Genomic DNA, 26,171 nt, shown 5'->3' on the forward strand with positions numbered 1-26,171 from the left:
TGAATGGGTCCACCAGGGTTAATCTTAGGTAAACTGGTTTTTATGCAGAATTCTAGATTAGGCACTGACCTTGTGAGCGTGCACTCAGGAGCCTTTGGCCCCTCTTTGGCACCAACCCTCTTGATTGCCCTCTGTGTGTCAGCAGTGTGAGTCTGTGTCTTTTTGGAAAATAGACAGTGATGGTGTCCCCTCGTGGTGTCAGGAGCAGGGGTGACATCTGTGTTTGTCACATTTTGACTGGCGCCTCTCTTCAGAATTGGGACGCAGGCCTTGACCCATCTGTGACGGCTGCCGTGTGTGAGCAGCAGTGGACGTATGTGAGTCTGCAGGTTCTTCTCCAGGTCCTGCATGTCAGAGTGCAGAGGACCCTGAGGTGTGTGAGGGCCCCAGGAATCCCGCAGTCTTGCGTTGCTCTCCATGTTGATGCTAACTTCATCCGTGCACCGCGCCCTCTGAACGGCACTGACTCTGAGGAGGATGGAGTCACGCGTCGGAGGATGATGAGGACCCCTCTTCCTCATCCGTTCACACGCTGCCTTCTCACTTAGCATCACTGCCGGTTCAGCAGCCTCGCAGCGCTCTCTGACTATAAAGAAACAGTTTTGTTTAGGGACTAATTTGTCTTACAGTATTTCTATTTTTGACACATGTGCATGCACACCTTGTGTTTTACATGTAGTGGGGGTAAACAGGAAGTGGCTGTGGTAACAGAGCTCCTCGCTCTCTGGTTTCTTGCTGTCACAGTCATGCATGGTTCGGCTGGGCAAAGCCACCTGTGCCTTGTGATCAGAGGTGAAGGGAAGCTGTCTGAGTGAAGCAGCAGATTTCTCAGAAACCAAACCACCCTGAGCCAGAACATCACCCTGGCTTCCCTCTGTCGCGTCTGTGTTAGCCCAGAACACTTTGGCGAACTGGTACAGCTTCACACTGGATGCTGTGTTCACTAATATCCTAAATTGGGGAAGAGAGAATAAAATACAAGAGACAAAGTATATTTGCATTGGTGTAATAATAACATCTAATTAAAATAATGCAATAATAAAAAACAAACATGCTTTTATGAGAGAGCATCCGACTCACCTGTTGTCGTGGAAATGCAGCGACAGTAAACGGCCTGTTTCAGCCTCTGCTGTGATGTCTCTCAAACAGTCTCCGGTGAGGAAATTAAAAATACGAATCTTCCCGTCCACGCAGCCAGTAACAACGCGCAGGTAGACGAGGGTCAGAGATTTGACCTCCCTCCACAAAAGTCAGTTTAGGTTATTTAGGGGTATTTAAAATGACAGGCAATGATATTTCACGTAGAATATGGACAAAAAAAGGTGACAAAACATATCTAAAAATATTTTTTTGAACGTCAGCTCTTAAGGTTTCTTGCTTACTTTGGGTGGGTGAAGGTCATTAGACAGTTTTTAGCATCACAGCTGTTGCTCCAGGCCATGACTTGACCGTTTAAGTCCCCAGAGAGAAGATGCCATTCGTCAAAGAACAGGCACTTCACTGACTTCCTGTGGGCATCAATCACCTGAGGGAAAGTGGTGCATGTTGCAAAAGTTATTAACAATAAAATATTATCAAGTGCATATGACAGACAGAAGCCTACTTTCTACATAAAGAGAGCTCTCTGCAGATGACTGATACTCTCACCCTGAGCAGTGATGCCTTCTCCATGTCCCAGATTTTGACAAGGCCCCGATCACAGCTGCTGTAGACTTTTGTCGTGTTGATCTTCACACACTGGATAGAGCTCGGGTGTTTGAAATTAAAATCCTCAAAATGATTCCCTGTGTGTAGATTCCACACTGGCAGTGTGGTGACTGAGTTTAGTTCACTTGCACAAAGCAATGCAAAAGTTCACATCTACATTTTAAAGATGAAAACACAAAGAATATTCTCATGGCACCAGCAGGGGCACAAAAGCCTGATGATATCAACCTTCCCTGATCAGCCTCCAAAGAACTGAAGTGGTTTGCATGATGTTGTGAGCATGGTTTGCTAATTTGTGCTGTTGCTGTTAAATCTCACAGTTTAGGCCTGAGTGTAACGGAGCACTCAGCCGGCAGGCCCGGGATTTATTATCTGATGTTTGCTTGTCAGCTCCGCCTGCTCCTGATGAAGGGTTTAAAGTAAAGCTTAAAAAAACTGCCACCATGCCTCTGTCCTTTTCTGGAGTAGCTTCACCATTATATATCTTGAATATCAGAGGACCTCATGGTTTTTGCAATCATATTGGCAAACCTTAAACCACTGGTACGGCAAGAATATCTTGGTCTCTACATGATCTCTATATTTTGTAAAAAAGCACATTTTGCTGCCCAGAACAAGTTATTCTATGTTCCAGATTTGAGGATGATCCACATTTGCTAAGCAACATTGCAGCACCCCTAAATACTAGGTGTGTAATTCTACATCTGAAAGACTATAAATATCCTTTTAAAGGCTGATTACCTTTTACTAAACAGTCTTTAGCCCCGGAGACAAGTCTATCAGCGTGGACATCCAGGCAGTTGACGGTGCCAGTGTGACCATACAGCACCATCTCACACCTGTCTGTCTTCAAACTCCAGCACCTACAGGTGTGACGAAACATCGCACACCATCAAACGTACTTCAGTCGTCATCGTCTGCAAAATAAATCCTACTCATCGATCTGGGTTGTGGTGACGTGCGCTAACTGTCCCTCTCCTCCTCACCTGATACTGGCATCGCAGCTGGCGGTGATCAGCAGGTGTCTGTCCTCACAGAGCAGCACTGCCCGGATGCTGCCGACATGGCCCTTCATCACCGACACAGCTCTGGTTTCTGATGCCACATAAAAGAGATGCGCCACGCGGTCCTTGGAACCCTTGGCCATAAATGATCCGCCTCTGTAGTCCACCACCCGATGAGGGTCTTCTCTGTCAGATCCAAACACGCAACCACGCCTGAATTACAGCAGCCAGAGCGTTTTCATTCCAATGTGCAGGATTTCACAACGAAATGAAATTGACCACACTAACTTGCCCAGCAGCACTTTGGTAAAATATGCACCACAGTAAACATTTCGCTCTTCCATTTGCACGGTTTTGGTTTTGATTTTGGCATACGCAGCTTCAAATGGCAGGACCTGTAAAACCGATCGAAGAAAACATCATCAATCTACTGACAAATTGATTTCTGGTGCAAAAACTGAGGTTTATGGATTTTCACGGTTTTGATTTGTTAACCTTCTGAACACTGGAATGAACATCTGCTTTCTCATCATCCTTTGTGGGAACAAGGACCTCAACGACGTTGGAATAATAAGGACTGACTATGTTAAAACCTTTGCACCTCTAAAACAGAAAAAAAGGTACGTTATTATCTTCAATACCACACACAAAATCATTTTTTTTCGAAAGTATTAACGAAATCATGCAAACAAACAAATGCCCTACCTTCATCATTGCCTTAATTTGATCCTGGAAATTCCTTCTGAACTTGATTTCCTCTATGGTTTCTTTTGCAAGGTGCTGCCAGTATCGACAAACCTTCTGGCATCGCCTCAAAGTGTGCTCCTCTAATAGCCCTGTTAGGAGACTCACATTTACAGTCTAAGAATGAAAGGTTTGGACTTTTGACGCTGATAAAGACACTAAATGTAAATGTAACTGTCACCACTTCTGCATGGAGGCCTTTTGTCTGTCACATTCTGCCTCTCAGAGAAATGTGATTTAACCAGCAGACAGAGGTGACAGAGAGCAGACAGCCAAAGAGTTGCCTGGCAGGGGTTTGTTGTTCTTATATCCAAGGGCTGAATGTGGTGGATTTAGCAAGAGCGTTGTCATGTGACATCCCCACGGTACTATTGGCCTGGTGTAGTTGCTTCATACTAACTTGCAACATGTAGAATTTTTTCTGTTGCATAAAAACAAAAAAAAAAAAAAAACATACTGGAAAATGTGTAACCCAGTGAATACAGCTGGAAGAAGCCTGTGAACATTGCAGTGTTCCTACTGGAAAATACTGCAAATGATCAGTGCGCTTTCACAGTATTTCACTGATGTCACCTCTGTGTGTACTTACCTAGTATCCTCTTTGACAGGTCAACAGGGAGGCAGCCTATGAAGTCTCGGTGTCGGCTGACTCCAGACACAGACTTTGAAGATCCAGGGACCACCATGAGAGCAGGATCCTCTGAGTCTCCAGCAGTGTCCTGATCATAGTGGTTGACACTGCTGCTACTCGCTGAAACCAGCATATAATTACTGAGTCAAAAGAAATGCTTCAACCTCATATCTCACTGTATTTATGTCCTTATTATGTCTTCTAATGAGAAATGCAGTGCAACTCAAACATGCACTGCTCTGACCTGAGTTTGCACAATTTAAAATTTAAAGGACTCAGCAAAGGGTGTGCTGCAAAATAAGTAGTTAAACATTTGTTCAGGAGACTTTTTCCACTTTGTGCTCTTACAATTAAATTGCAGAAACCCTCGTTTTTGCCTGACCAGGAGCACGCTGGTTAGGTTGGAGACCATGCGTAAAAGTTCCGAGTCACAGAGTGAAAAGAGACGGCAGAGATAGCGTGATTTCACCCAGTCTGCACTGCTGCTGAACCAGGCCCTGATCTCATCCATGTCCATGCCAAGCGGTTTCCCACCCGGAGCTCGGTCTGTGCTGCGGCAGCGGTAATCCCGAGGCCAAGTCGGGCCTTTTGACCTGGCGTAAGCGAACATGGTCCACGATGTTACACCCAGCACATCCTGGACGTTTTCGAGCACTTGGACGTTTCTGCAGCGCAGGAGCAGATCCACCAGGAATCTCCTCTTGAATTCATCCGAAACCCTCCACAGACACTGGGTGGACCCCGGGGGGTTGGGGGCAAAGACGCATGATGGACACATCCCGCACTTGTTGAGACATCCCTCCACAGACGCGCTCCGACAACATTTAACCGACTTCATTTCGATGCTTTCAGTGGGTTGTGGTGCTTCCTGTTGGCTACATCGTCGCCAGGCAACAGATGTTTTTGTTCTTTGTACAATACCGGTAAACGTGCAGCCATCTTCCTGCAGGTTACCGGGCAACAACACAAAGCGCCGGCCGGGGACGGATGCTGTTCTGAGGGAACGCCTCCCCATGCAGGCTCCCGTAGACTGCGTTCACAGTTCATTAGGTCGCCTGTTCTTAGTGCTTTTGCATAAAATTTGTTGACGTTATCTCATAATTATCTCAACTAAAGCATCCACCCAATGCAATCTGCACGACCGTAAGTTTGCAGCAGTAGATAGATACAGGCTATACTTTATAATGCCAACGTGTTTGAATTTAAAGTATAGAGATAATACTGATTTTACATTATCATATTGTTATACCGTGCACTTACAAATAATGTGAATTGTTAGAAATAGTATTGTCAGGCTGGGGAAAAAAAATCCGTGCGCCGCCCGGGAATCGAACCCGGGTCGCAAGAATGGGAATCTTGCATGATACCACTACACCAGCGGCGCCGATGACTCAAGAAGGGGCAACTAAGTTTATATAATAATTACTGTTACACTGTAAGTTGTGCATTTAGAAATAATGTCAATTATTAGAAATAGTGTTGTCAGATTGCTGGGATAAAAGTCCGTGCGCCGCCCGGGAATCGAACCCGGGTCGCAAGAATGGGAATCTTGCATGATACCACTACACCAGCGGCGCTGACAGTATGAAGGAGAACGGCAGTTTTTACTCTGTTTTTAGCATAGCATTAGTCGTGGTTTATGTGTATAGTTTTGATGTTGGTGGACTCGCCTGTGGAGGTGCGATAGTCGATAAAGCTTAAGCCTCTCCAGTGCACTTTTATTTGGAAAAGAACGGAAATAAGGACTCATATTCTGAAAGGGAGATTTATTTACTTCCGGGGAAGCGTCCTCCCTTCGGTTAGTTTAGTTTCGGGCTTAAGTCAGAGAACATATGTCAACGGCCGAAAGCAACCGTTTTAATGCTAATTAGCAAAGAACTACGACGAATATATCCGCTGTGATTCAAGTAGGTGCAAAAGTAATTTATCTTGAAGTATAATAAATTAACTGGGAACATATTCTGTTTGCGTTGCTGGTGCTTCTGTGATAGCTAGCTAGCTGTGAAAGCTGCGCTATTAGCTAAGACAAACTAATGACAGCACATTTTGCACTGAATCTCATCAGGATTTTGGTTCTTCACCATCTTTATGAAATGTAACGTTAGTCAGCTAAACTGGTTGCTGACTCAGTGTTTCTCGAGCTGGGCTAACATGCTAACATTAGCTGTCAGTTGGTTTGGCGTCTTATATTTATTTGTTTCAGCACTATCGGTGAATATGGCTTTAATGGCTTCATTAAACACTCCCCAGAGTCTGCACTCATGTCGGGCAGGAGCAACGGGGTGGAGTGGGTTGAACCAACCGAGGAGGTTGTTGTAACAGAGGAGTGCCTACCGCCTGACAACAACGCCACGACGGGTATAAGTTTACGTGTTAGACTGAACCCTTGTTCAACATTTAAACCAGAGACACGACATGATTTCCCACACACGTTTCTGAAAGAGTGTCTTTGTTGTCCCAGTGATGCCGGTGTTGGAGCCAGCGGAAACACCCATCCAGAAGGAAGTGGACACTGTGGGGAAGGGAGAAAACCCAGAGGCTGGTGAAGGCTTTTGTAAGCAAATCCCCGTTATAGTGTCCTTCCTCTTGAACTTTAACTCAGTTGCCAGTTCGTTAAGTGCACCAGCTGAACCTAATGCAGTCTAATACAGCAGCCCTGCTCAGTCTGCTCAGTTCTGCTCAGTACAACACAATTCAACAGCAGCATAATCTGTAGTCTCCAAAAATGCTATTAAGGTTGAACTAGCACCTGTCTAAAACACTTTAAACAAGAACTGAGTGTTATAACATCTATGAAAGCAGGGTTTTTATTAGACTGAATCCTCAGTTTTAGCCATGTGTACTTGAGTTTGCAGTTGAGTTTATATTCCCAGCATCCATGGGCCTCATACAAAGTGTCCACATTATCGTAAGCATCCACTCGAGCTCCAAGTTTGAAAGCTGCATAACAAAGGAATTTATGCAGCTTATTGTAAATGGAATGAATTGAATGAATGTTCCCATTGATATGTGGAATATTTGATTATAAGATTATTCCCTAATAAATAGGAGCGGTTCTTTTACTAACTGTATTTTTCTGTTTTCCTCCTCTTTGTATTTCCCAGATTGTGAAGAGTGTCTGACTCTCTTCCAGGACCAGAGCGATCCTGCTAGCATTAGTGGCCCGTCTTTTATTCTTGACTTTCCAACGAGCATGGGTGTCCCCCAGAGGGCCCTCCTCACTCTTCCCTATGGTCTGATGATAGGCAGATCTAGTATTCCCAAGGCAGGCATAGGGGTCATAAGTCATGGACCAATAGTGTCTCCGGGAATGCATTTTGGACCATATGAGGGGGAAGTTACAACAAGTGAAAATGCTATGTCCAGTGACTTCTCCTGGGAGGTGAGCTCAGAAATATCAAACTGAAATTGAAGATGAGTCTTGACTTGTAGTTGAGACTCATTGTTACAACAACTTCCTGTTTTGGTTATCGCTATGTGTGTGTTGTCATGACAATATTCTCATTTTCTGCAGATTCACAAAGGAAAACATGACTATGAGTACATTGATGGTGCCCGCGAAACACACTCAAACTGGATGAGGTAAAGTATTTAAATTACTTTTATTATTTAAATTACACTAGTTTAAAAAAAATGAAAGAAACTGTGGGCATGCTTTGGGTTTTGTAGAGCATCTAAAAAATCTGTCCATGTCGATATTCAACCTCTGTTGTTCCACCTAATATTTTAAACCTCCTTTTTCATTAACAGATATGTCAACTGTGCTCGTAATAAAGATGAGACTAATTTGCTGGCGGTCCAGTACAAAGGCAGCATCCTGTTTCACTGCTGTCGCACCATACAACCTGGAGACGAGCTGATGGTGTGGCCCAGCAGCAAGCTTCTCACACATTTTAGTGAAGCTTGGAACCAGATGTGGTTTATGAAGTTGAATTCAGCAGGTAACCTTACTACCAGAGATTCACTAGTCACAAAAAAAAACTTTAAGACTTTAATTTGAACAATTATGTTTTTACTGGTTGTGTACCAGGCAAAACTTCCTCGAAACAGGTGTGACAGTAATGCTTTCCTCCTCTCCTCTTACTTGTAGAGAGTAATACGACTGCAGCATCTCAGATCTTCCTGTGCTCCCACTGTCAGCTGTCCTTCACTACAGAGGCCTTCCTCCAGCGACATACAGAGCACTTCCACTCACAGCCTACAGGGGACTGTGCAACATCTGCCACTGAGGGAGCTGAACCTGAAAATCCCTCTTCCAATGCTGACTCGGGTCACTCCGTAGCACCCCTGGTGGTATTATCTGTAGATCCCATTGAGGCCAAAACGTGTGGTGATTGCGGGAAGACTTTCAAGCAAATGCCGCACCTGAGGAGGCACAAACTTTGTGTCCACTCAAACAAGCGTCCCTACTGCTGCACACAGTGCAGGCGAACCTTTAGCCAGGCGTCTGGCTTAATCAGACACCAGCTAGTTCACAGAAAGCAGGCTGTGCTAAAAGCTCCTCATCAAAACAAAATCCTCAGTGAGATGACAGAGAGCTCGACACAGAGGTCAGAACTCCTTAAAACTGCAGATCCAGCTGTAACTGATGAAACGAATGACTGGAATGTAAGTGAGAATCTCCAAGAAGCTATGGATGTAACTGAAACTGAGAATGCTTCTGCAGGAGAAGCAGAAATGTCCCAGTCCAATTGTTCAGACTGTGGAAAGAGCTTCACAAATGAAGCCTCCCTCAAAAAGCATAAGATGACTGTACATGAGAGGTTGCGTCCATATGTCTGCACTGTGTGTCAGAAGTGTTTTGGCCAGTACAACGACCTGACCAGGCACCTGCAGCGTCACCAAAGAGAAAATAAAAGCAAAGAAAAAGTAAATCAGGCTCCGGAGGAATCAAACGCCATGCCCTTTAACTGTGCCGAGTGTTCACTGACTTTTTCTTCAGTGGATACTCTTCAGCAGCACATCAGTGAACATCACTCTGAGGATACCACTGTGGAAAATCAAGATGGCGATCCAGTGCCTGCTGATGATAATCAAAGCCACGATCCTGACTTCATTCCACAACCCTCAGAGTCCGAAGCAGTCGAATCCATCCAACAGCTTCCCTCTCAGAGGCCTCAGCGTCTCGGAGCTAGATCTAGAATTTCTGCCATAACCAAGCTCATTGCTCCGAAACGAAGAGCAGACATCTGCAAGAAGCCATTAACCAGCCCGACTCAGACTGAGCCGAGCTGCACTGAACCAGAGGCACCTGCTGCCAAAAATGGAAAACTAGCAAAATATAAATGGTTCAGCTGTAACCGCTGTAAGCGAACATATGGAAACCCAGATGATCTCAAAGCACACAAGTGCGCTTTGAGACAGCACAAGTGTGGTCAGTGTGGAGCGACCTTTAACAAGTCTGGTTTCCTGAGAAGACATGAGCAGACGGTGCACGCAAATGCAAAATCTTACAGCTGTGACCGCTGTGACAAAGTCTTCACTACATCTGGGAACCTTAAACAGCATCAGAAGAGCAACACGTGCATGAAGTATCACTGCACGTCTGAGCTCTTCCCGTGCTCCTTCTGTCAGTTCTCCTTCACGATGAAGAGCTACCTCATTAAACACATCAAGAGGCACCACCCTGTGGAGTATCTATCACAGTGCGATTCAGACAGCCTGATGGATCACCTGGAGAAAGAGGAGGGGGAGAAGGACTATGTTTGCCCCCAGTGTGGGAAGAGCTGTGCGAGCGCCAAAGCTTTGAAGTCTCACACGTGCTACCAGCAGGTGAAGGTTCTGTACTTGTGCACCGACTGCGGGAAGGGCTTCACCAACCACTACGGTCTGAAGCAACATCAGCGCATTCACACAGGGGAGAAGCCATACAGCTGCCCTCACTGCAGCAAAAGCTTCTCGTACACGGGCCAGCTCAACGTGCATCTCAGGACTCACACCGGGGAGAAGCCGTACCTGTGCACCCACTGCGGAGAGAGCTTCCGGCAGTCGGGAGACCTGAAGCGACACGAGAGGAAGCACACGGGCGTGAGGCCCTACAGCTGCTCCGAGTGCTGCAAAAGCTTCAGCCGCCCGCAGAGTCTCAAAGCTCATCAAATGCTTCACCTGGGACAGAGGATGTTCAAGTGTACGCAGTGCGGAAAGAGCTTTTCACGAAACTATCATCTCAGGAGGCACCATCAGAAGATGCACTTGTAATCAGATCTCATTGTTGGGACTTAGTGGAGGCACTGTAGAAGAGCTGCAGAGAATTTTTCAGTGTTCTGTACATAACATTATTTAAACCTAAGTTAGTTTAAAGGTAAAGCATTTCATATCCAAACTATGGGATTTTTCTGTTTAAAAATATATTTTTCTGTCTTATATGAAAGAGGCAAATCTGAATAAAACCATTTCAATGTATTTTCTGCAAATAACAAAAAATGTAAAGATGCAATCACATAAACAAATGCTTCTTGTTTTATGCCAACTTGCTTTGAAATAAAAACAACCAGCTTGACCATCACTGTTGACCATTTATTCCACAAAACATACAATGCAAAGCATGTGCACTGTACAAGCCTTAATATTATGAAAATACTCATAACCATGCCTGTTTTTTTTCAATGTCATCCAGATCTACTATTTTTTTTTTTTTTTTTTTTTTTTACATGACACAGTATAACTTTGTCTATTGAACATTGCTTTTTGCATTGATTTTGTCAGTTTTTGTCCTTGTTAGCTCGAATTTCCACCTTGACTATATTATAAATATTAAGTAAAATATTTCAGTCTTACCTGAACTATACAAACATACCGGTATGACAGTTGACACAAGTAGACTCAATTTCATTTTAAACTGTGCGTAAATTGAAACAGGTAGAAACCTGGCAGTGTTTTTCCATGTGCTACACACAGCGGTGTCAAGTGCAGCTGCTGGTTAGAGACAAGCTTTTTGAATCTGTAACTTTGCTGCTGGTAACGATTTCTTTAACATCCCAGTCCACTAATGTTTCTTATATCAGTAGTCCTAACTAATACCAGTTACACAAGTCCTTGACAACATCCATTTTGAGGGAGGGGGGGGTCCATTTTCATTTGTGGCACAGCAGTTGTGGAGGCTTGTCTCTGTGGTTCTTATTTATTTAGTTTTTTTTTTTGTTTTTGAAAGAAGCGAGGGGTTGAAACTGAAGGATTGGTTGCTGAATAGTGAGTCTTCATGTGTAAAAAATACACAAACACTTCTGAAAGGTAGGCAGCAGGTGGTTCTCAAGGTTAAGTGACACGACCCCTACGAAGGTTGGGTTACTGTTTGTACAATTTCAAAGACACCTCAGACTCGTTTCCGTTAATTCCTCCATTCCAGTGAAGCACCTTGTGTGATGTCTTCTTCAGTGCAATCTCCGTCCAATTTACACATCTTCATCACTTAAAATATACAACAACCCTCTATCTCATTAGTTTATATTATGTTAAATGTTATACACATAATAAAAATTTTTACAAACCAAACTGATTGTTAAACCACACAGTATCACATCTGTACAAACTCAGAAAAAAAGGTCACAAAACTAGGCAAAAGAAAGAGGAATTTGTTTTTTGGCAATTAAAAGCAACAGCCTGGTCTGTCACAAAACCACAAATTAAGGGATTAAATACTGAACTCTGAAAGTTAAAAAAGGAACAGTACATCTAGAGCTCAACAGAGTCTGTGTTTGTGATGATGATAAATGCGTTCTTCACGTTCCCGTAAATGTTAACAGAAAAACATGGTTAAAAGGGTTAAGTGGCTGAAATACGAGGCCTGGGGACACATATACAGTATGCGACCAGAAACCAAGCTCAGGTTGGAATCAAGAAATACCCTGCAGTTCATTCAAAGTACAATAACACTATCTTCTACTTCATCTGGCAAAGTTCTGCTTTGTGAGATACGAAACAGAAAAAAGGCTTTTATAAAGGTTCCGATTTCAGCTCCTCAACCCTGCACTCCAGGTCGGCCACCTAGGGAAGAGAGAGGAAAATCCACTGATGACAATGTTTCATTATGTCACAGTGTGTGAGCAATACAGTTAATCTGTAATCAAACATTATCGTCATTAAAATATATCTGAAGTTCTTTCAAAATGGTGGCAAACAAACAAATTCTTTTTGATCAGATGTTATCACTTACATGCTGCAGTGTGAGTCACACTGGGCTTTTAATAACTAATTCAACATACTGACTAAATATGGTCCTCTTTCATCGTTATTGCTGAAGCTTCATTGAAAACTATTTTAAGGCTTGTGTAAATGCCACAAGACTGACTTAAGAAGCAGTTTTGTGCCAAATTGGTCTCACGAGTGCTGAAAATACTGTCTTTTTTTTGGTGTTTACACCTTTTCAGTTTTTGGTGACTCTAAACTACTCACAAACTTACTGATGTGACATTATACTAACCGATAAACTCTGACATTTTAAAATATGTACAAGTATATAGACAAGACCATATTAGGTGATACATTTTCAGTTTCACAATTAAAAGACCATAACAGCCCTTTGATTAATAATATATCATTGTAGTTTGTCAACTGACAACTATTTACTCTTGCTTGAATAAATATCAGACTCATAAAAAAAGGCTTTCATCACATAACTCTTGTATATGTTGTCACTGTAGTCATTATGTTTGAGACCTAGTGTGCTGCTAAGGCTCAAACTGAATGCACCAAATTCATTCTGAGACATTATCATGTTCCTTGCCACTTTGCAAAGTCTATATTTGTTCACATTTTGTATTTGAGCACATTAATTATTTACTGTGTTACCCATTGACTATATCTAAAGGTAAAAGCTACAAGCACTTGCAAAGTAGGCTAAATCTAGGTCACATCCAATACCTGTTCTTGGAGCTGACCAGACTCCTCTTTGAGAAGGGAGGCCTCAGCCCCAACTTGTGCACAACGCTGGGTCTCCTTCTTCAGGTACTCAATCTCCCTGTTAAAGGCAGCAGATGACCGTGTCAAGACTGTTTAGCTCAAATCACAGAACTCTTTTAGCTCTTGTCTGCGTAATGAAGCTCTCTTACTTCTGCTGATATTCCTTGATCAGGCGTTTGGCTTTGCTGTACTTGCGCTCCAGGGCCTGATACTGGGCCTGTGTCTCCTTCAGGTGCTCGTCCACCGCCTGGCACAGGCTCTGAGCCTCCATCCAGTAGCCCTCCAGCTTCTCCATGCGCTCCTTGTTCTCGTGCAGGGTCTGCTCCAGCTGAGCCTTATCCATACGCCAGCGCTGCTTCTCCTGCTCTGCGTGGTGCAGCTGGAGAGAGAGGTGACGCATCCGTTTCAGTAAAGACAGTAAACAGACACACACCTCTGACGAGTGCTAACTATAATCTAATATAAAATAATGATTTGATATTATCTTAATTTAACAGCTTACCTTTCTTTTCAGCTGCTGGATCTCAGCCTGGGTCACAGCATGCTTTATTTGGAGCTTTACCGCAACAAGAGGAGACAGTTTTAAATACATGTGTTAATATTAGGCACATCAGAGGAAATAAGCTGTGATTACACAGGAAATGTTCCAATTAAGCAGATGACTGCTCACCTCTTTGTATTTATGGGCCAGTTTCTCAGGGTCTGTCTCCAGAGGTGACATGTCCTCGTTCTCTGCCAAGTCAAACACCTCGATGGCGCTGGGATACGGCGGACTGACCTCCTCATCCTCGTCCTCTTCTTCATCTGTGCCATATTCAGCACCCTGCAGGGATGAGGTTGAGGTAAGGAGAGAATTTGTTATATGAGGTGTGCGGTGCAAACGTGTCTTCATGCTGCAATGTAAAGTTTTGGGGTTTTTTTATCATTAGCAAGCTTTAAGATATACTTTGTTTCCTTAACTAACATCATTGTCAATCCAGATGTTCCCATGGGACATGATGTGTAGAGGGATGATTCAAAAGTGCAACCAGTATCAGTTAGGTACAGAAAGCTGAATTTAAGGAAGACAGATTGTTAGATTTTGCTTTTGTTTTTACATTGTACTGTTTTCTTTGTAAGAGAAAAACACAAACGTTTCTTTCCATCCATTCTTAAATGTTTGAAGAAAACAGCACAGGAAATAGCAAAAGACAGCAAACAGGTACTTCATGGTGCTGTTGAAAGCACATGTCTGTGCTATGACACTAAATGGACACTAGATGGTGCAAAATTCAAAAGATCAGACTGTACTTTCCATTATACAACCTAATGCTTTTCAAGAACCACCCACCATCACCCTTTCATCAATGAGGCAACTTCCTCTCTATTATTATAATGAAACTACTGACAGTTTTTGCTCAGTTTATGTAAAAGCAAAGGAGAGAGAAAATCTGAGACACAATGATTAACAAAGCAAAGGACATCCTGGGTCACAAAATTTGAGTCATCCTGATTTGTCCCCATTTTGGAGCTGAGCTTATCGTTTAATCAGACTGATACTACGTGCTGGACACAACAGAGTGGCTTTGCGCCAAAAGGACACGCAACACAGCCACAGCAGAGAGAGTCACTTCTGTTGACAATGGTACTGAGATGAATTTCATCCTGAAGGGGAACCAAGGACATACAGGACCAATGCATGATTTAAAAAATCTGCCTTGGTTTTCATGTTAAGACAGTATTTTGTGCCTGAACGGGTTGAAAAATATTACATGAACATAATTGCTATTTAGTGATGCCTTTATTCTGTTATCAAGTAGCTTAGTATTGGACTAGGTTTCAGCAGCAATAGTCCAATTTTTCATATTAATACTTAAAATTTTGTTAATGCAATCAATTCCAGATAATTGGAATTGATCTGCTGCAAATATCCAAATTTTCTTTTAAGAATTTTGAAGTTAGTAGTGAACATGTAACATTGAATTCTCAAAAATCTGGTTTTTGTTATCACAATCATGTGTTTGTGCATGCAAGTGGAGGGGGAGGGGATGGAGGAAAATGGATTAGTAAGCACTGCACCCTCACTTCTGCACCATGCGTGTGTAGACATTGCACCACCACTGATTGAAGAATGAAAACAAGTTGTTTGGCCACCTAGATCCAGCACAAGTGTTTTTTTTTCTTTTAAATTCAGCCCTGAATGCGAAGACTGACCTCTTGTTCATCCATGTACTGATTGTAGCGCTGCTCCATCATCTCCCTCTGCCAACGTTCCTGCTCCAGGGTCTGCTGGATGAGCTGGGCCACTTCACTCTGTTCACCCGGCTTCTCTCGCCCGATCACAAACCTGTGTTTTGAAAAATCACCAGTCCAGGTCAAACAACTTCGCTTACAAACCACTAAAACCAAATCATGCTCAGAGGACCTTCATCTGATATGGTATGATACTGTATGTGCATGCTAAATAATACATGATGGCCCCTTTTTTCCCTTCTGACACTGGTTCCACTAGGACCATGAGAGAGTTTTTCATATATAATACACTGCTTAGAGTGGTATAGTGCAATGTATTAATGCAGTAAGGAATGTGCTTGCTCTCTGGTGACAAAAAATGGCTTCCTGTTTATACATGAACAAAGGCGGTCTCTGTGCTGTTGGCCTGTTCCTTTAGCTCATCATACAGTTCATTATAGAGGCTATATGCTTCCTGATTGAGGCTCACAATTTTTTGTCCAATTAAAGACAGTAAATAGGGAAAAGTACAGCGAATCATGATGAAGCCACAAACGGTTATTAACCCAGCCGCTGCAGCCTTTCAATTTCTGCTGCACTAACGGGTAATTAAATGTTCACAAACACACTTCCTGCCGCTGTCTATTTGTCTCCCTGACGTTTTTTATGAATAGGTCTGAGCTCTAGTGCCCTTCGCCATCACTGCAGCAGATCCATAATGTATGAGCTATCTATGGAGGTCTCTGATCTTCACAAGTCACACAACACTAACAATTACCCCAACAGCGCTGACCACTGAAGGCTGAATTATGAATGAGTTTAGATGACAAAAGGAGCACAAAGGGAACAGTCAGCTCCACCAAAACGTCAAAGTGCCAGGATACAAATAGCCCCCTGGCATTTCAAAATGATACTTTTGATGCCAACTGTATTTGATAACCATGTTTTCTGTGACTAGTGTGGAATCTTTGGACCTTATTCAGACTGTCTCCAAGAGGAGTTTTTCACTACTGAAAGGTATAATCATGACCCTTTGAGACTTGAGATAGAAATCTACAGTCTGGTAAGTTGAATGGGCAGGATGTGGTAGAAGTCAGTCCTGCGTGTAAGGCTGGCTATGGGTATATATCAAGAGGAAACCATCTCCTCAAGCAAGAATGCTGTGTGTCATAGTGAGCTGTGGCAATGGATAGTGAAACCCAAGGCAACTGCAAAATGGAAATTGTAAAAACAAATGTCCATTTAACTAAGAGCATAACGTTGCTTTGAGCTACTGTACTGTGCTGTAATACCAGCATGCCAACATGCTCACAGTAACAAAGCTTATATGTTGGTGTTCTGCAGGTAATTTGCATTTTGGTTTGGCATGTTGTATCCATCCAATGGTTGTTGACTTATTGTGGTGCTAGAGGAAACATCAGGACCAAAGTCAGAATGATTAATTCTCTGGGCACCATGAATATACAAAATTTAATGGCAATCCAAGAAATAGCTAATGAGATATTCATTATATAGTCTGAGCCGAAGTAGTGGATCCAGCAACTGACAGACCGACCAACATTGCCCTCCCTTGAGCCTAGAGTGTTTAGATGATTTGTGTCTCTTGGTGTGAAAGTGAGTCAATGTAATTGCAATAAAAACATGACTAATTAGAGTAACTCTTACTTGACAGTCCCTGAGGTGTTCCTGAGTACAGAGGCGGCAAAGCTCTGGGTGACTCCCACCAAACTGGTTCCGTCCACCTCCACAATCAGATCATTCACCATGATCCTGGAGGAGACGGTAGAAAGAGAAATTTAGGATCATAGCCCACACAAGCCAAACTCCATTTATAAGTCCTCATGCTTGGCAGCAAGACCTATTTGCAGTTGGCAGGGATCAAAATGAGACAATGAACTAACCACTCCTGGAAGCAGTGAACATCAGGTTGACATATGGTGTACAAAGCAAAGGGCTTTCAGTTTGAAGAGAAAGTTTGAACAAGGATGTGTCAGTTGCAGAGAATCAGGACAACCCAAAGTGAATTTAAGATTAATAAACATACCTGCCATCCCTGTGTGCTGCTCCTCCTTCTGTGACTGTCTTAACAAAGATGCCCAGCTTCTCCAGGCCCATGTCAGCCCCTGCGCCCATCCCGATGATACTGATGCCCAGGCCATCGCCATCTGAGTGGAGAACACCAGACTAGCTGTTACCATACTGTTGTTGTTACTGTAATCCACATTTGACAGATTTTTGTTTAAATTTGTTATACTGTCATGTTACTGTGAGTCAAGTAGGAGCAATGCCATCAGTCTTGAGATTTACATGTTTGGTAATGATTTGCAGCTGTGGACTAATTTCAGAGAAATGAGCTTGTGACTGAAAGATTGCCAGTTCACTCCCCACACCATCAGGATAAATTTAGCGAGTAAAAGACAAGTTTCCTTTCCCTTTAACACAGATGAGAACAAAATTAAAGGTGCCCTATGAAATTTTCTGGTAAACAACCAAGTTATATTCACATTCATTGTTACTAACCAAAATGCATTGTGTGTGTGCCCTTGAGGCCTAACAATGCATTTCCTTCCTCATAAAACATTTACAATGCCAATTTTTGACTATTTTAAATCGTGCATTGTTTATATCAAAGTTTGCTTGCTGATAGTATTCTTAGTGGTCAAAAGATCCACAGGATACCTGATCTTAATAAGTATAATCTACATATATACTGCATTTAAATAAGATGTAGTATATAATGACAAATTAGTAAATTTTCTTAAGCTCCTTTATACAAGAACTACAGCTAAAGTGACTTTTACAGAAAACAATTGCAAGGAAACAACAGACAATTTAAATAGTCAGTTTTTTTCAATTAACATACATATTCAGGGGCAAGTCCATTAAAACATTTCTAAAGTATTAGAAGGATCTTAAAACAATCCTTCCACTAAAAGCATGTGAGCTCTTATCTTTGTCAGTTTTCAAAGTGACAGTAGCTTTCTGAGCTGAATATTGATTTATAGCTGCAATAAAACCACCTTTGCTATATGTGTTTGGAAAGTTAGATAAGATTTAGTGATAATATTCATATTTCCTGCCAGAAGTGTAATGTGCTGAGATAGTGGAATAATTTGTGAGCACAGTTTCTCGCTTTACTCTTTTGAACCAATAACTAGAGCCTTGGTTACTTTCCTGACTAAATTAATGTGGACAGTACACACGGCAGCAGATCCGTTGAGTATGGTCACATATGGTCTCCCATGTAAACTGCCCCGTACACAATTCTAAATATAGTCTTCTATAAATATATTAATGTACCATAATGTTGAAGGGATGTTGGAAGAGTGGCTCGCTGGGGAGAGATGGAAGGTAAAGCCATTGCACTTTCTTTGTCTTGGCAGAAGGCAGTGCATGAACACTGAGGCCCTTTTTACTTAAGTAATAACCAAATGTAGGATTTTTGTCATGTGGCTTCAAAAGACAGACAAAACAGAACGACCCACACTGTTCAGTGGGACGTTAATCTGATAAACCAAAATTCCTTTTCAAATGCCTTTCTGTGAGTGTAAAATGCCTTTTCTGCTCTTTCCAAATATAATGCAAACTAACAACCCAGTGCCCCAACCAGGTTAAAATAAATAAGAATTATTTGTTTGATCAAACCCAGGTTTTTTGTGGAAAGCTTTGTACAAAGAGAATTTGGACAAATACTGATGAGTACTCAGAAGAGAAAGTACAGCTTTCACTACATTGAGTACCTTTCTCCAGCTCCACGGGGAACAGGTCCAGCCTCTCCACCCTTTTCTCCAGTTCGTACTCTGCAGATGCTGCCATGGGATCCACGTCTTCATTACGCCTGTCGTAATCCTCGTTGGGGTAGGTGGCAAACACCTGCAGGAAGAAACAGAGACGCTGGGTCAGACTGAGAATGAAAACACTGAAAGGCAGACATACTGTGAAAGGCAAAGGGATTTTTTTAAGCATTTGTACATAATTGTGGGGATTTCCTTGAAAAACTGTTTGTTACAACAATTTGTGAGATTGTTTTTCTTTATAACAGTTAGTGTGATATTTTGGGAAATATGCTTATTTGCTTTCTTGCTGAGTTACATTAGAAGATTGAAATCACTCTCATATCCGTCCATTAAATATGAAACTAGAGCCAGGAGAGAGCTAGCTTAGCACAAAGACAGGAAACAGACAGAAACAGCTAGCCTCATTAGGACATTGTATCCTATTTGCTTTACCCACTCGAAAACTTGAGTGTGAAAATGACAATTTGTGGTTTTACGGGGGGTGTGGGGGGTTATGTTTGGACAGAGCCAAGGTCGCTGTTTCACCCTGCTGCCATGGTTTGTGCTAAGCTAAGCTAAACCGTCTCCTGACTGTACAGACATGAGAGTGGTATGAACTTTTTTTTCCATTATAAGACAGCTGATCCTCTCTGTTGTGTTTTTGCACTGAAAATGTCTCCTTGATTTTCTGCTACTAGAAGTTTGCGTTTCTGTAGGTGCCTGTTTCTATTCTTTGCAGCCATCACTGTTTTGTCCTACTGCTGCCCAGTTCTTCTTGCATTGGTCCCAAATATAGCAACAGTTACTGAAAACAGAAAACATGTGACTTCCTGTCCACTGCGGGGAGCATGGTAAATGTTAAATCAACAGGAGTGACAAAATGCAGATTTACTTATATAGAAAAGTTGTCGATTGCCACTTAACTATAGATGATTAAATGCAAATCCACATCAAAGTAAACTGGACACATGAATAGTTCACAGTTCAAAACCAGTACTTCAGTTTACTTTCTGAAATATATTTCTGCTTAAACTAATACAAATAGTACAATTTATATTAGTTTAAGCAGAAATACAGTACAACTTTAAATTTCTATCACTATATCTGGTCAGCACCAAATGCTCAAAGGCTGTGGAGCTGAGACAGACAAGCTGGATTCATGGTTTGATAAGAACTTAACCACTACTGTTAATGCAGACATAATGTAATTCAAATTTATCGACCATTTCAACTGATACAGCCGCAGAGTTTCCTCGAGGCCCCAGAGCCATATCATTTCACAGCGGTAACGTGTATCAAACACACTGGGAGAAAATCAATCACAACCACTGAAGTTGCTCCCATGAAGACAGAGGCCTCTGTTTCCAGGGCCCGACTTCCCACATTCACTCTGGTCTAACAGCATGACAGTTTACATAACCACCTCCAGCATGCTAATGGAGGCCTTCTGCAGCTGCTGTTCACAGGCCTCACACACACACACACACACACACACACACACACACACAGAGAAAGAGAGAGAGAGTAAGCTGAATCTTTAAAAGCCTCACTTTCAGTCTTCCAAGGTGATTATGCATGCACCACCTTGCATGGTCCACTAGCCACACTAATTCAGTGCTGGACCTTCTCCTTTCACACATTCTTTCGTGTATTTTATTTAATTTCTAGACTTTTTTCTCCACAATTCTTTGTTCCCTCTGCCACCACATTTTAACACTTTTTCCTTGAGTCTTTGTTTACTTCATCCTGTGCATCTCTCACTTCTCTCTCAGCTGTTTGGTTCTGTTTGTTTGTGTTAAAGTAGCTTCGGTGCTACCCCTCAGTCATATGGGCCTTGTCTCCGTAGCAACCCCACAGTAAAAAGCCTGTCAGTTTTGACAGTGCCTTTGAAATGTAACCAGCCCCTCCTCGCTCAGATTTATTCAGTATCATTGTACTTTCATGCATCATTGAACACTGTACAAGCTTCTGCCTCTACTCTTAAGCCTTCCTCACCCATAAGAATAGAGTTTAAAATGTTATCGCCGTAAGCCACATCCCTATCTTATCATCAGTCTGTTCACACGATCAAGTGATGAGCATAAAACTCGAGCATAAATATTACATCTACTTTAGAGTTTGGCTGGGGTCAAACTATTCAATTAATGCAGGCAAATTTTAAAAAGCAATTCCTTTATATTAAATACATTTCAAAAACTACTGAAAATCATTGAATTCAAATATGCAGTGCTTTAACAATTGCTTAAGATGAGAAGATTGATACTTCTCACTTCTGCATGTCAATCAAGCTACTGCCAGCAGCTGTGTAGCTCGGCATCGTATAAAGACTGGAGACACCTAGACAGACTCTGTACAAAAGTAACAAAATCCAAGTCTGGCACATATTAGCTAGCACATTTAGATAAAATGTGATAATTAGTGAGCTTCAGAGGTGCTGAAAGGCCAGTTTTGTTGCCCTTGGACAGCTCTAGGCTAGCTGACAGATAGCATGGGAGCAGCACTGAAGTCTAATGGCTTTTGATTTAGGTTACCTTTGTATTTAGAGGGATTAGCAGAATGTGGATTACAGACACACAAAATGCACTGTTTGCATCCTACTGTAAGTACCAAAGCATATAACAACAACAGTGCACTACAAGCCTGCATGTCTACTGTGACGCTCTCCCATGGCCCTGGTCCTTGAGTTTAAAGATCAAGAGGCCACAGCTGGTGGCTTGTGGTGCCCTCATTTTACGCCCACGATGCTGCGAAGGATCAAACGAGGAAGTTCAGCAGCATTTAACGTGGCACTGGGAAAAAAACAGCCAAAGACTGGATGTGTGTTGTGACCTGCGGCCTTGGGCGAGTTCAGGAGTGGCACGGTGATGCAGGCCAGGCTACACTCTTGCCTCACTGACACAGAATTAACACTTTCACTTCCTGGGAGAAGATTTTCTTCCTCTGTTTGGACAATGATCCCACACAGGGCAGACAGACTAATGGGATCCTGCATGATGCAACCTCTTACCCCAACCTCACTTAAGCATATAGAGTAGTAGATGAGCTCCTCGAACGGTGAGGTGGCTATCTTTGGAAGACAAACATTGGGATTAAAGGCATGGTGACAGGGGAGGGGGGGGGTCAGGCAGGGCTGGAGAAGGACACTGTTCCAGTTGTGGCAGATAGTAGGTCAGAGGAGCTAACAGATGGCCAGGAAACTCCCTTCCTCCCTCCCTCTGCTACCAGCCGCCTGGGATGTCCTACAAAAGCTCTGTGGGCAGCTAGCTCGAGCCACTCACCAGCTAACAGATTGTGTTTGCATCTATAAAGAGCACCCACTTGGGACTATAAAGGGTATTAAAAACAGCCAGTAAGTGACAACTAACATTTTACAATGCAGTTGCCGTGACAGAGAGATGGCTAAATGATAGCCTGCTCTGGAGGCCTCTGCTCGCCTACAGTGCGGTTCCATCTTGATGGCCCTCTGGCTACGATGTAATTGGGTAACGCTGTGGTAGTGTAACTAGCAAGTCCATACCCCTCCTCCCCCCGCTTCCCACAGCAGCATGTCAGCTGTGTTTCTTTCCCTCTTAACTCTCCAAAAACAGATCTAATTTTGGATTCAGCCAATAGAATGTGTGGAGGTGGTGCCAATGGTTTTTCACATCAGAAATAGCGTGTTTCCACTCTGTCTCTCCACATACTGTAGCACCCAGCTCGCCATCATTTATATTACCCATATTATTCTTGCAATAATTTCAACAGTTTTCGAACATGGGAGCCTCACTGCTACTCTTCACTTCTACCTTAAATGCCAAAGTGAATTAAGATGATTACCACGCATAATGTGAGATCTGTGAAATGGCTGCTCCTGCTGTCTTGAAATTATTCCACTTCTCTTATGGTCAGAATGCCTGTGTGATGCTTCATTGAGCTGTCAATGAAGGCCTATGCAGACCAAAAGAAGCACTATTCCTCTTAACAGTTTAATGACACTACCATTAATTGCCTTCCCTACCACCACAGGTTAAACATGCCCAGAAGTGTTAGGTAATTGCTTCTAAATCCTCCTTAAATTGGGGGGTTAATTCAGATCCCAGATGTGCAACATGAAGAGAGAAAATAAGGATGTGGCCCTAGCTGCCGTCGCCCCCAGCCAACAAAATGGATATGGTGGCTTTGTCATAGTAACGGTTGCATGGCACCAGAGCCCATCTATTTTGGCAGGCCAGTCTTTGGTCAGCAGTCATGTTTAGGCTTAGCGCTGACTCTGGGGAGAGACACAGCAGCAGGAGAATAAGGTCAACAACAGAGGACTGAATAGCATTATAATGTGTGGAGGGATACTTTAAAACTATGTTTGGTATATTGCATATAATTGTGTGAATATATTCACATTTATATTCTTTACTATTGTAATTTGTATTACATTCACAGTCACGTTTACAGATTTGAATTTTATTTCGTTTTATTTTGCATACCACTATTTTTTTATACTGTGGAGTACAGTTGCCACTGACCTCCATTGTTGTCCAAAGCTATAAAAAATGCATAAATGAGAGATGTTGCAGTAGATAATATATTCCTTCATACCATGCACATGGGAACTGTAGTTTATTGTGAGCACTAAATTTGTATTAATCTGCATATGAAAATAGTCCTCAATAAACAGGGAAAGTGTGGTATTTCTAAGTATTGATAGTCTGACAAACATATTGTTTGTTTTGGTCTTTTTTATAAGATTTGTTGACAGTGAGAAAAATATAGAAAAATGTCAGCCTTATCCTTTAATTTCTCCATGGGGGTCAAAAAAGTATTATCCTAACCAACAAGAAAGATGTATTTAATGTAAATCTTCACCACTCTGTACAGTACAGCCGCAGCCTCACAGATCACTGTAACCAGTGTCTGTTGTTTTTTTTAGGCTTGACAACATGATGGCAGGTTGGACAAGACATAACAGCACTCAGACATCATGAGCAACACATTGCATAACGTGGCTTGTCGCGGTAACCTGAGTGAGTGGGCACATCATGTAAAATGCTTGCAACCCACCACCACTGCAGGACTGAGAAATGGGACAGACTGACCTTGCTGATAATCTGTCTGCTCTCTCACCCCTCCTGGCTGTGAGTAATGCACTGTATGAAATACTGCAGGCCCGCTGAGTCTAAGTAATAGACAGTTTGAGGATACCTTGACATATGATGATGTATTACCTCTCCCTGGACGATCCCTCATTGGCTGACCTGAGCAGAAAACACAAACCACCAAAGGTTGCACTTTGGGTACTGTGACAGCAGCCTTAAAATGATGCAATTCCTCCTTCTATGTCAAATTTCAATACCCTGAGAATATTACAATATGAGAACAGTCATTGTTTGTGCTAATGATATGGTATAAAAGAAAATCATAGGTGTTCTTTGAGCAGGCTGGCAGGACTCCTGTTCAGAGTTGCGTAGGCAGCAGGAACCCACGAGAAAGTGTGTGTGTATGTTGTGGTGCTGATTTTGTGGGGTAAAAAAGTGTAAGAGGGGCTAGGTGATGAGTGAGCAAGGTGATTCTGGTGCATGAAAAACAAATCTGATTATTTTTGGTTTGGAGGGAACACAGTGCAAATCCAGTGGAGATTATGTTATCTTACTTTTATTTGAAAAAAGCTCTCCACTAACAATAAGATAAATAATTAAAAATAACTACATGCCAGCAGACTACATCATGAACTACAGTATACTGATACTCAGTGATATAGAACGAAGCCAAAACAAACACGCTGAACAAATAAATAAGACATGAGAGGCAGCTTCCTGTGTTCAACAAGGAGGCGGCCCCTGAAAAGCGAGGCAAGTCTGTGAGGATAACAATGCTGCTATTTTTACTAACAGTAGGAGACTAGTGACAAAGAGCGAAAAGGAGAAAAGAAGGAGTGAGAGAAAGAGTGTCAGGAGGAGCAAACAAAGGGTCTAGTGTGAACTCTACCCGAAGCAGAACTGCTATTTTTGCCAGTTTGAGAGGACAGACAGACAGACAGAGAGACAGAGAGACAGACAGACAGAGAGGAGTGTTCAGTGTAAAACGGGGACAAAGAAAGACATGCGCCCAGACATCCAACCGCCATCGCCACAACAAGACTTTACAGTGGCCAAAAGCTGCACAGAGGGGAAATATGCACTAAAAATGGGCACTTCCTGTTTGGAAGAGAAACCAATGACACTGTGACTTAAGAGCTGGCAGTTATACAGTTGCATGACATTTGAGCTGTATAATAACGCCCCTCCCATTTGACCTCAACAACCCCCACCCCCCAACTCTTACTCTCATCCACCCCTGCATCAATCTCCATAACAAAGGCCACAATGATACAGTGTGAAAGGACACAGTGGGAGGTTATTCTCCAATGATGGCTGTAGGGTCAAAACCAAATTCTGCTTTTTATGACTTCTTTATCACACCATACATAATGCTTCCTCCTGCTATCCATCTTTGATCTCATGAGGTTACAATAATGTAACAGAAATCTGTTTTTCCCCTTTCCTTCTGCATTACACTTGCATGATGGGCATGCTAAGCTCAGGCATGATTTAAATGGGATTCATGGGATATTCAGCATGGGGGGGGGGGCGGTTTGTTTCCTCCAGATTGTGTGGATATTAGAGCTCAACAACAGCTAATCACAGATATGTCAGAATTTCATTTCTCATAGAAATTGCTGTATGTTTTATAGGCTATTTCAAGTTTAAAATGTTGTATTTGTGTTTTTATTTGTAGACACTGTCCAAAAGTAGAGATATTAAAGACTCCTTATGAAGATGTGTAGAGTACTTCTCCTCACAGACATTGTTTGTTCCCTTGACACCTCACTAACATGATGAATGCATTTCCTTCCTCATAAAAAATTTGCACCATCTTTACATATTTTGTAACCAGCATTGTTTACATTGTCTAGAAATCCCCTTCTTCTTCTCTGCCTTTAGCTGGCAAGTTGCAATATTTCTTGATGCGTTACGACCAACAACTGTCCACAAGGAGCCTTTCATTTTCAGGGATGTTTACTACTTGAAATTTCATACCGTTAAATTTTATGTTAAAGGCTCTAAAAGACTGTTTTCTCTATTAGATTCTTACAATGTGGGATTTTAAACACACTATTATCCACTGATTTGTGGTGGTTTGGCTCTGTATGAAAGATGTGATATCACATATTGCCATATACCAATCAGA

The 26,171-nt window shown here is 42.4% G+C and overlaps 3 protein-coding genes and 2 non-coding genes across 10 annotated transcripts in view; 1 reads left to right on the forward strand and 4 right to left on the reverse strand.

Annotated features, from left to right (window-relative positions):
• fbxw10 (F-box and WD repeat domain containing 10) overlaps window positions 1-5,217 on the reverse strand; it is a 22,107-nt gene extending 16,890 nt beyond the window's left edge. For 2 of the 3 annotated variants that reach the window (XR_011685014.1, XM_071462045.1), the window contains exons 1-12: window positions 4,435-5,217; window positions 4,045-4,206; window positions 3,417-3,547; window positions 3,207-3,314; window positions 3,000-3,106; window positions 2,694-2,897; window positions 2,449-2,570; window positions 1,648-1,802; window positions 1,383-1,525; window positions 1,081-1,239; window positions 662-951; window positions 70-586 (exon numbers count right to left, since the gene is read on the reverse strand). Coding sequence is in view for 2 of the 3 variants with exons in the window: in XM_071462045.1 (XP_071318146.1) it covers window positions 70-586; window positions 662-951; window positions 1,081-1,239; window positions 1,383-1,525; window positions 1,648-1,802; window positions 2,449-2,570; window positions 2,694-2,897; window positions 3,000-3,106; window positions 3,207-3,314; window positions 3,417-3,547; window positions 4,045-4,206; window positions 4,435-5,101 (2,765 nt within the window). In the remaining variant the exon portion in view is untranslated. The remainder of the gene's footprint in view (window positions 1-69; window positions 587-661; window positions 952-1,080; window positions 1,240-1,382; window positions 1,526-1,647; window positions 1,803-2,448; window positions 2,571-2,693; window positions 2,898-2,999; window positions 3,107-3,206; window positions 3,315-3,416; window positions 3,548-4,044; window positions 4,207-4,434) is intronic. The other variant, XM_071462046.1, reaches the window with a different exon arrangement.
• prdm9 (PR domain containing 9) lies at window positions 5,093-10,591 on the forward strand. 3 transcript variants are annotated; one of them, XM_071462049.1, is made up of 7 exons: window positions 5,093-5,229; window positions 6,337-6,444; window positions 6,548-6,640; window positions 7,191-7,468; window positions 7,601-7,668; window positions 7,837-8,027; window positions 8,177-10,591. In XM_071462049.1, exons 2-7 carry the CDS (start codon window positions 6,348-6,350, stop codon window positions 10,282-10,284), a joined length of 2,835 nt encoding a protein of 944 aa, XP_071318150.1. In that variant the 5' UTR covers window positions 5,093-5,229; window positions 6,337-6,347; the 3' UTR covers window positions 10,285-10,591. The 3 variants fall into 3 exon arrangements, with proteins under 3 accessions (XP_071318150.1, XP_071318151.1, XP_071318149.1); XM_071462050.1 differs by lacking the exon at window positions 5,093-5,229 and adding an exon at window positions 5,697-5,993 and having other exon boundaries at window positions 6,290-6,444; XM_071462048.1 differs by lacking the exon at window positions 5,093-5,229 and adding an exon at window positions 5,701-5,993.
• Window positions 5,400-5,470, reverse strand: trnag-ccc (transfer RNA glycine (anticodon CCC)). Its single transcript has one exon. It is a non-coding gene; the product is annotated as a tRNA-Gly (tRNA).
• Window positions 5,593-5,663, reverse strand: trnag-ccc (transfer RNA glycine (anticodon CCC)). The gene has a single exon. It is a non-coding gene; the product is annotated as a tRNA-Gly (tRNA).
• Window positions 10,589-26,171, reverse strand: part of LOC139608377 (neurabin-2-like) — a 20,251-nt gene continuing 4,668 nt past the window's right edge. For both annotated transcript variants that reach the window (XM_071462052.1, XM_071462051.1), the window contains exons 3-11: window positions 18,936-19,068; window positions 17,240-17,360; window positions 16,861-16,965; window positions 15,178-15,310; window positions 13,655-13,807; window positions 13,487-13,540; window positions 13,134-13,363; window positions 12,946-13,042; window positions 10,589-12,069 (exon numbers count right to left, since the gene is read on the reverse strand). In XM_071462052.1, the coding sequence (XP_071318153.1) occupies window positions 12,019-12,069; window positions 12,946-13,042; window positions 13,134-13,363; window positions 13,487-13,540; window positions 13,655-13,807; window positions 15,178-15,310; window positions 16,861-16,965; window positions 17,240-17,360; window positions 18,936-19,068 (1,077 nt within the window). In that variant the 3' untranslated portion in view covers window positions 10,589-12,018. The remainder of the gene's footprint in view (window positions 12,070-12,945; window positions 13,043-13,133; window positions 13,364-13,486; window positions 13,541-13,654; window positions 13,808-15,177; window positions 15,311-16,860; window positions 16,966-17,239; window positions 17,361-18,935; window positions 19,069-26,171) is intronic.

This window comes from Trachinotus anak, unplaced genomic scaffold, assembly GCF_046630095.1.
Source record: "Trachinotus anak isolate AG129_WGS33_773 ecotype Australia unplaced genomic scaffold, CSIRO_AGI_Tana_v1 ptg000025l, whole genome shotgun sequence".
NCBI classification, from domain to species: Eukaryota; Metazoa; Chordata; class Actinopteri; order Carangiformes; family Carangidae; genus Trachinotus; species Trachinotus anak.

Bases quoted from the DNA above. Each gene is read 5' to 3' on its own strand.
- prdm9 (XM_071462049.1), top strand. From the start codon at position 6,348: ATGTCGGGCAGGAGCAACGGGGTGGAGTGGGTTGAACCAACCGAGGAG. The intron at 6,641-7,190 runs GTAAGCAAATCC...TGTATTTCCCAG, and splicing joins AGAGGCTGGTGAAGGCTTTT to ATTGTGAAGAGTGTCTGACT. The intron at 8,028-8,176 runs GTAACCTTACTA...TCTTACTTGTAG, and splicing joins TATGAAGTTGAATTCAGCAG to AGAGTAATACGACTGCAGCA.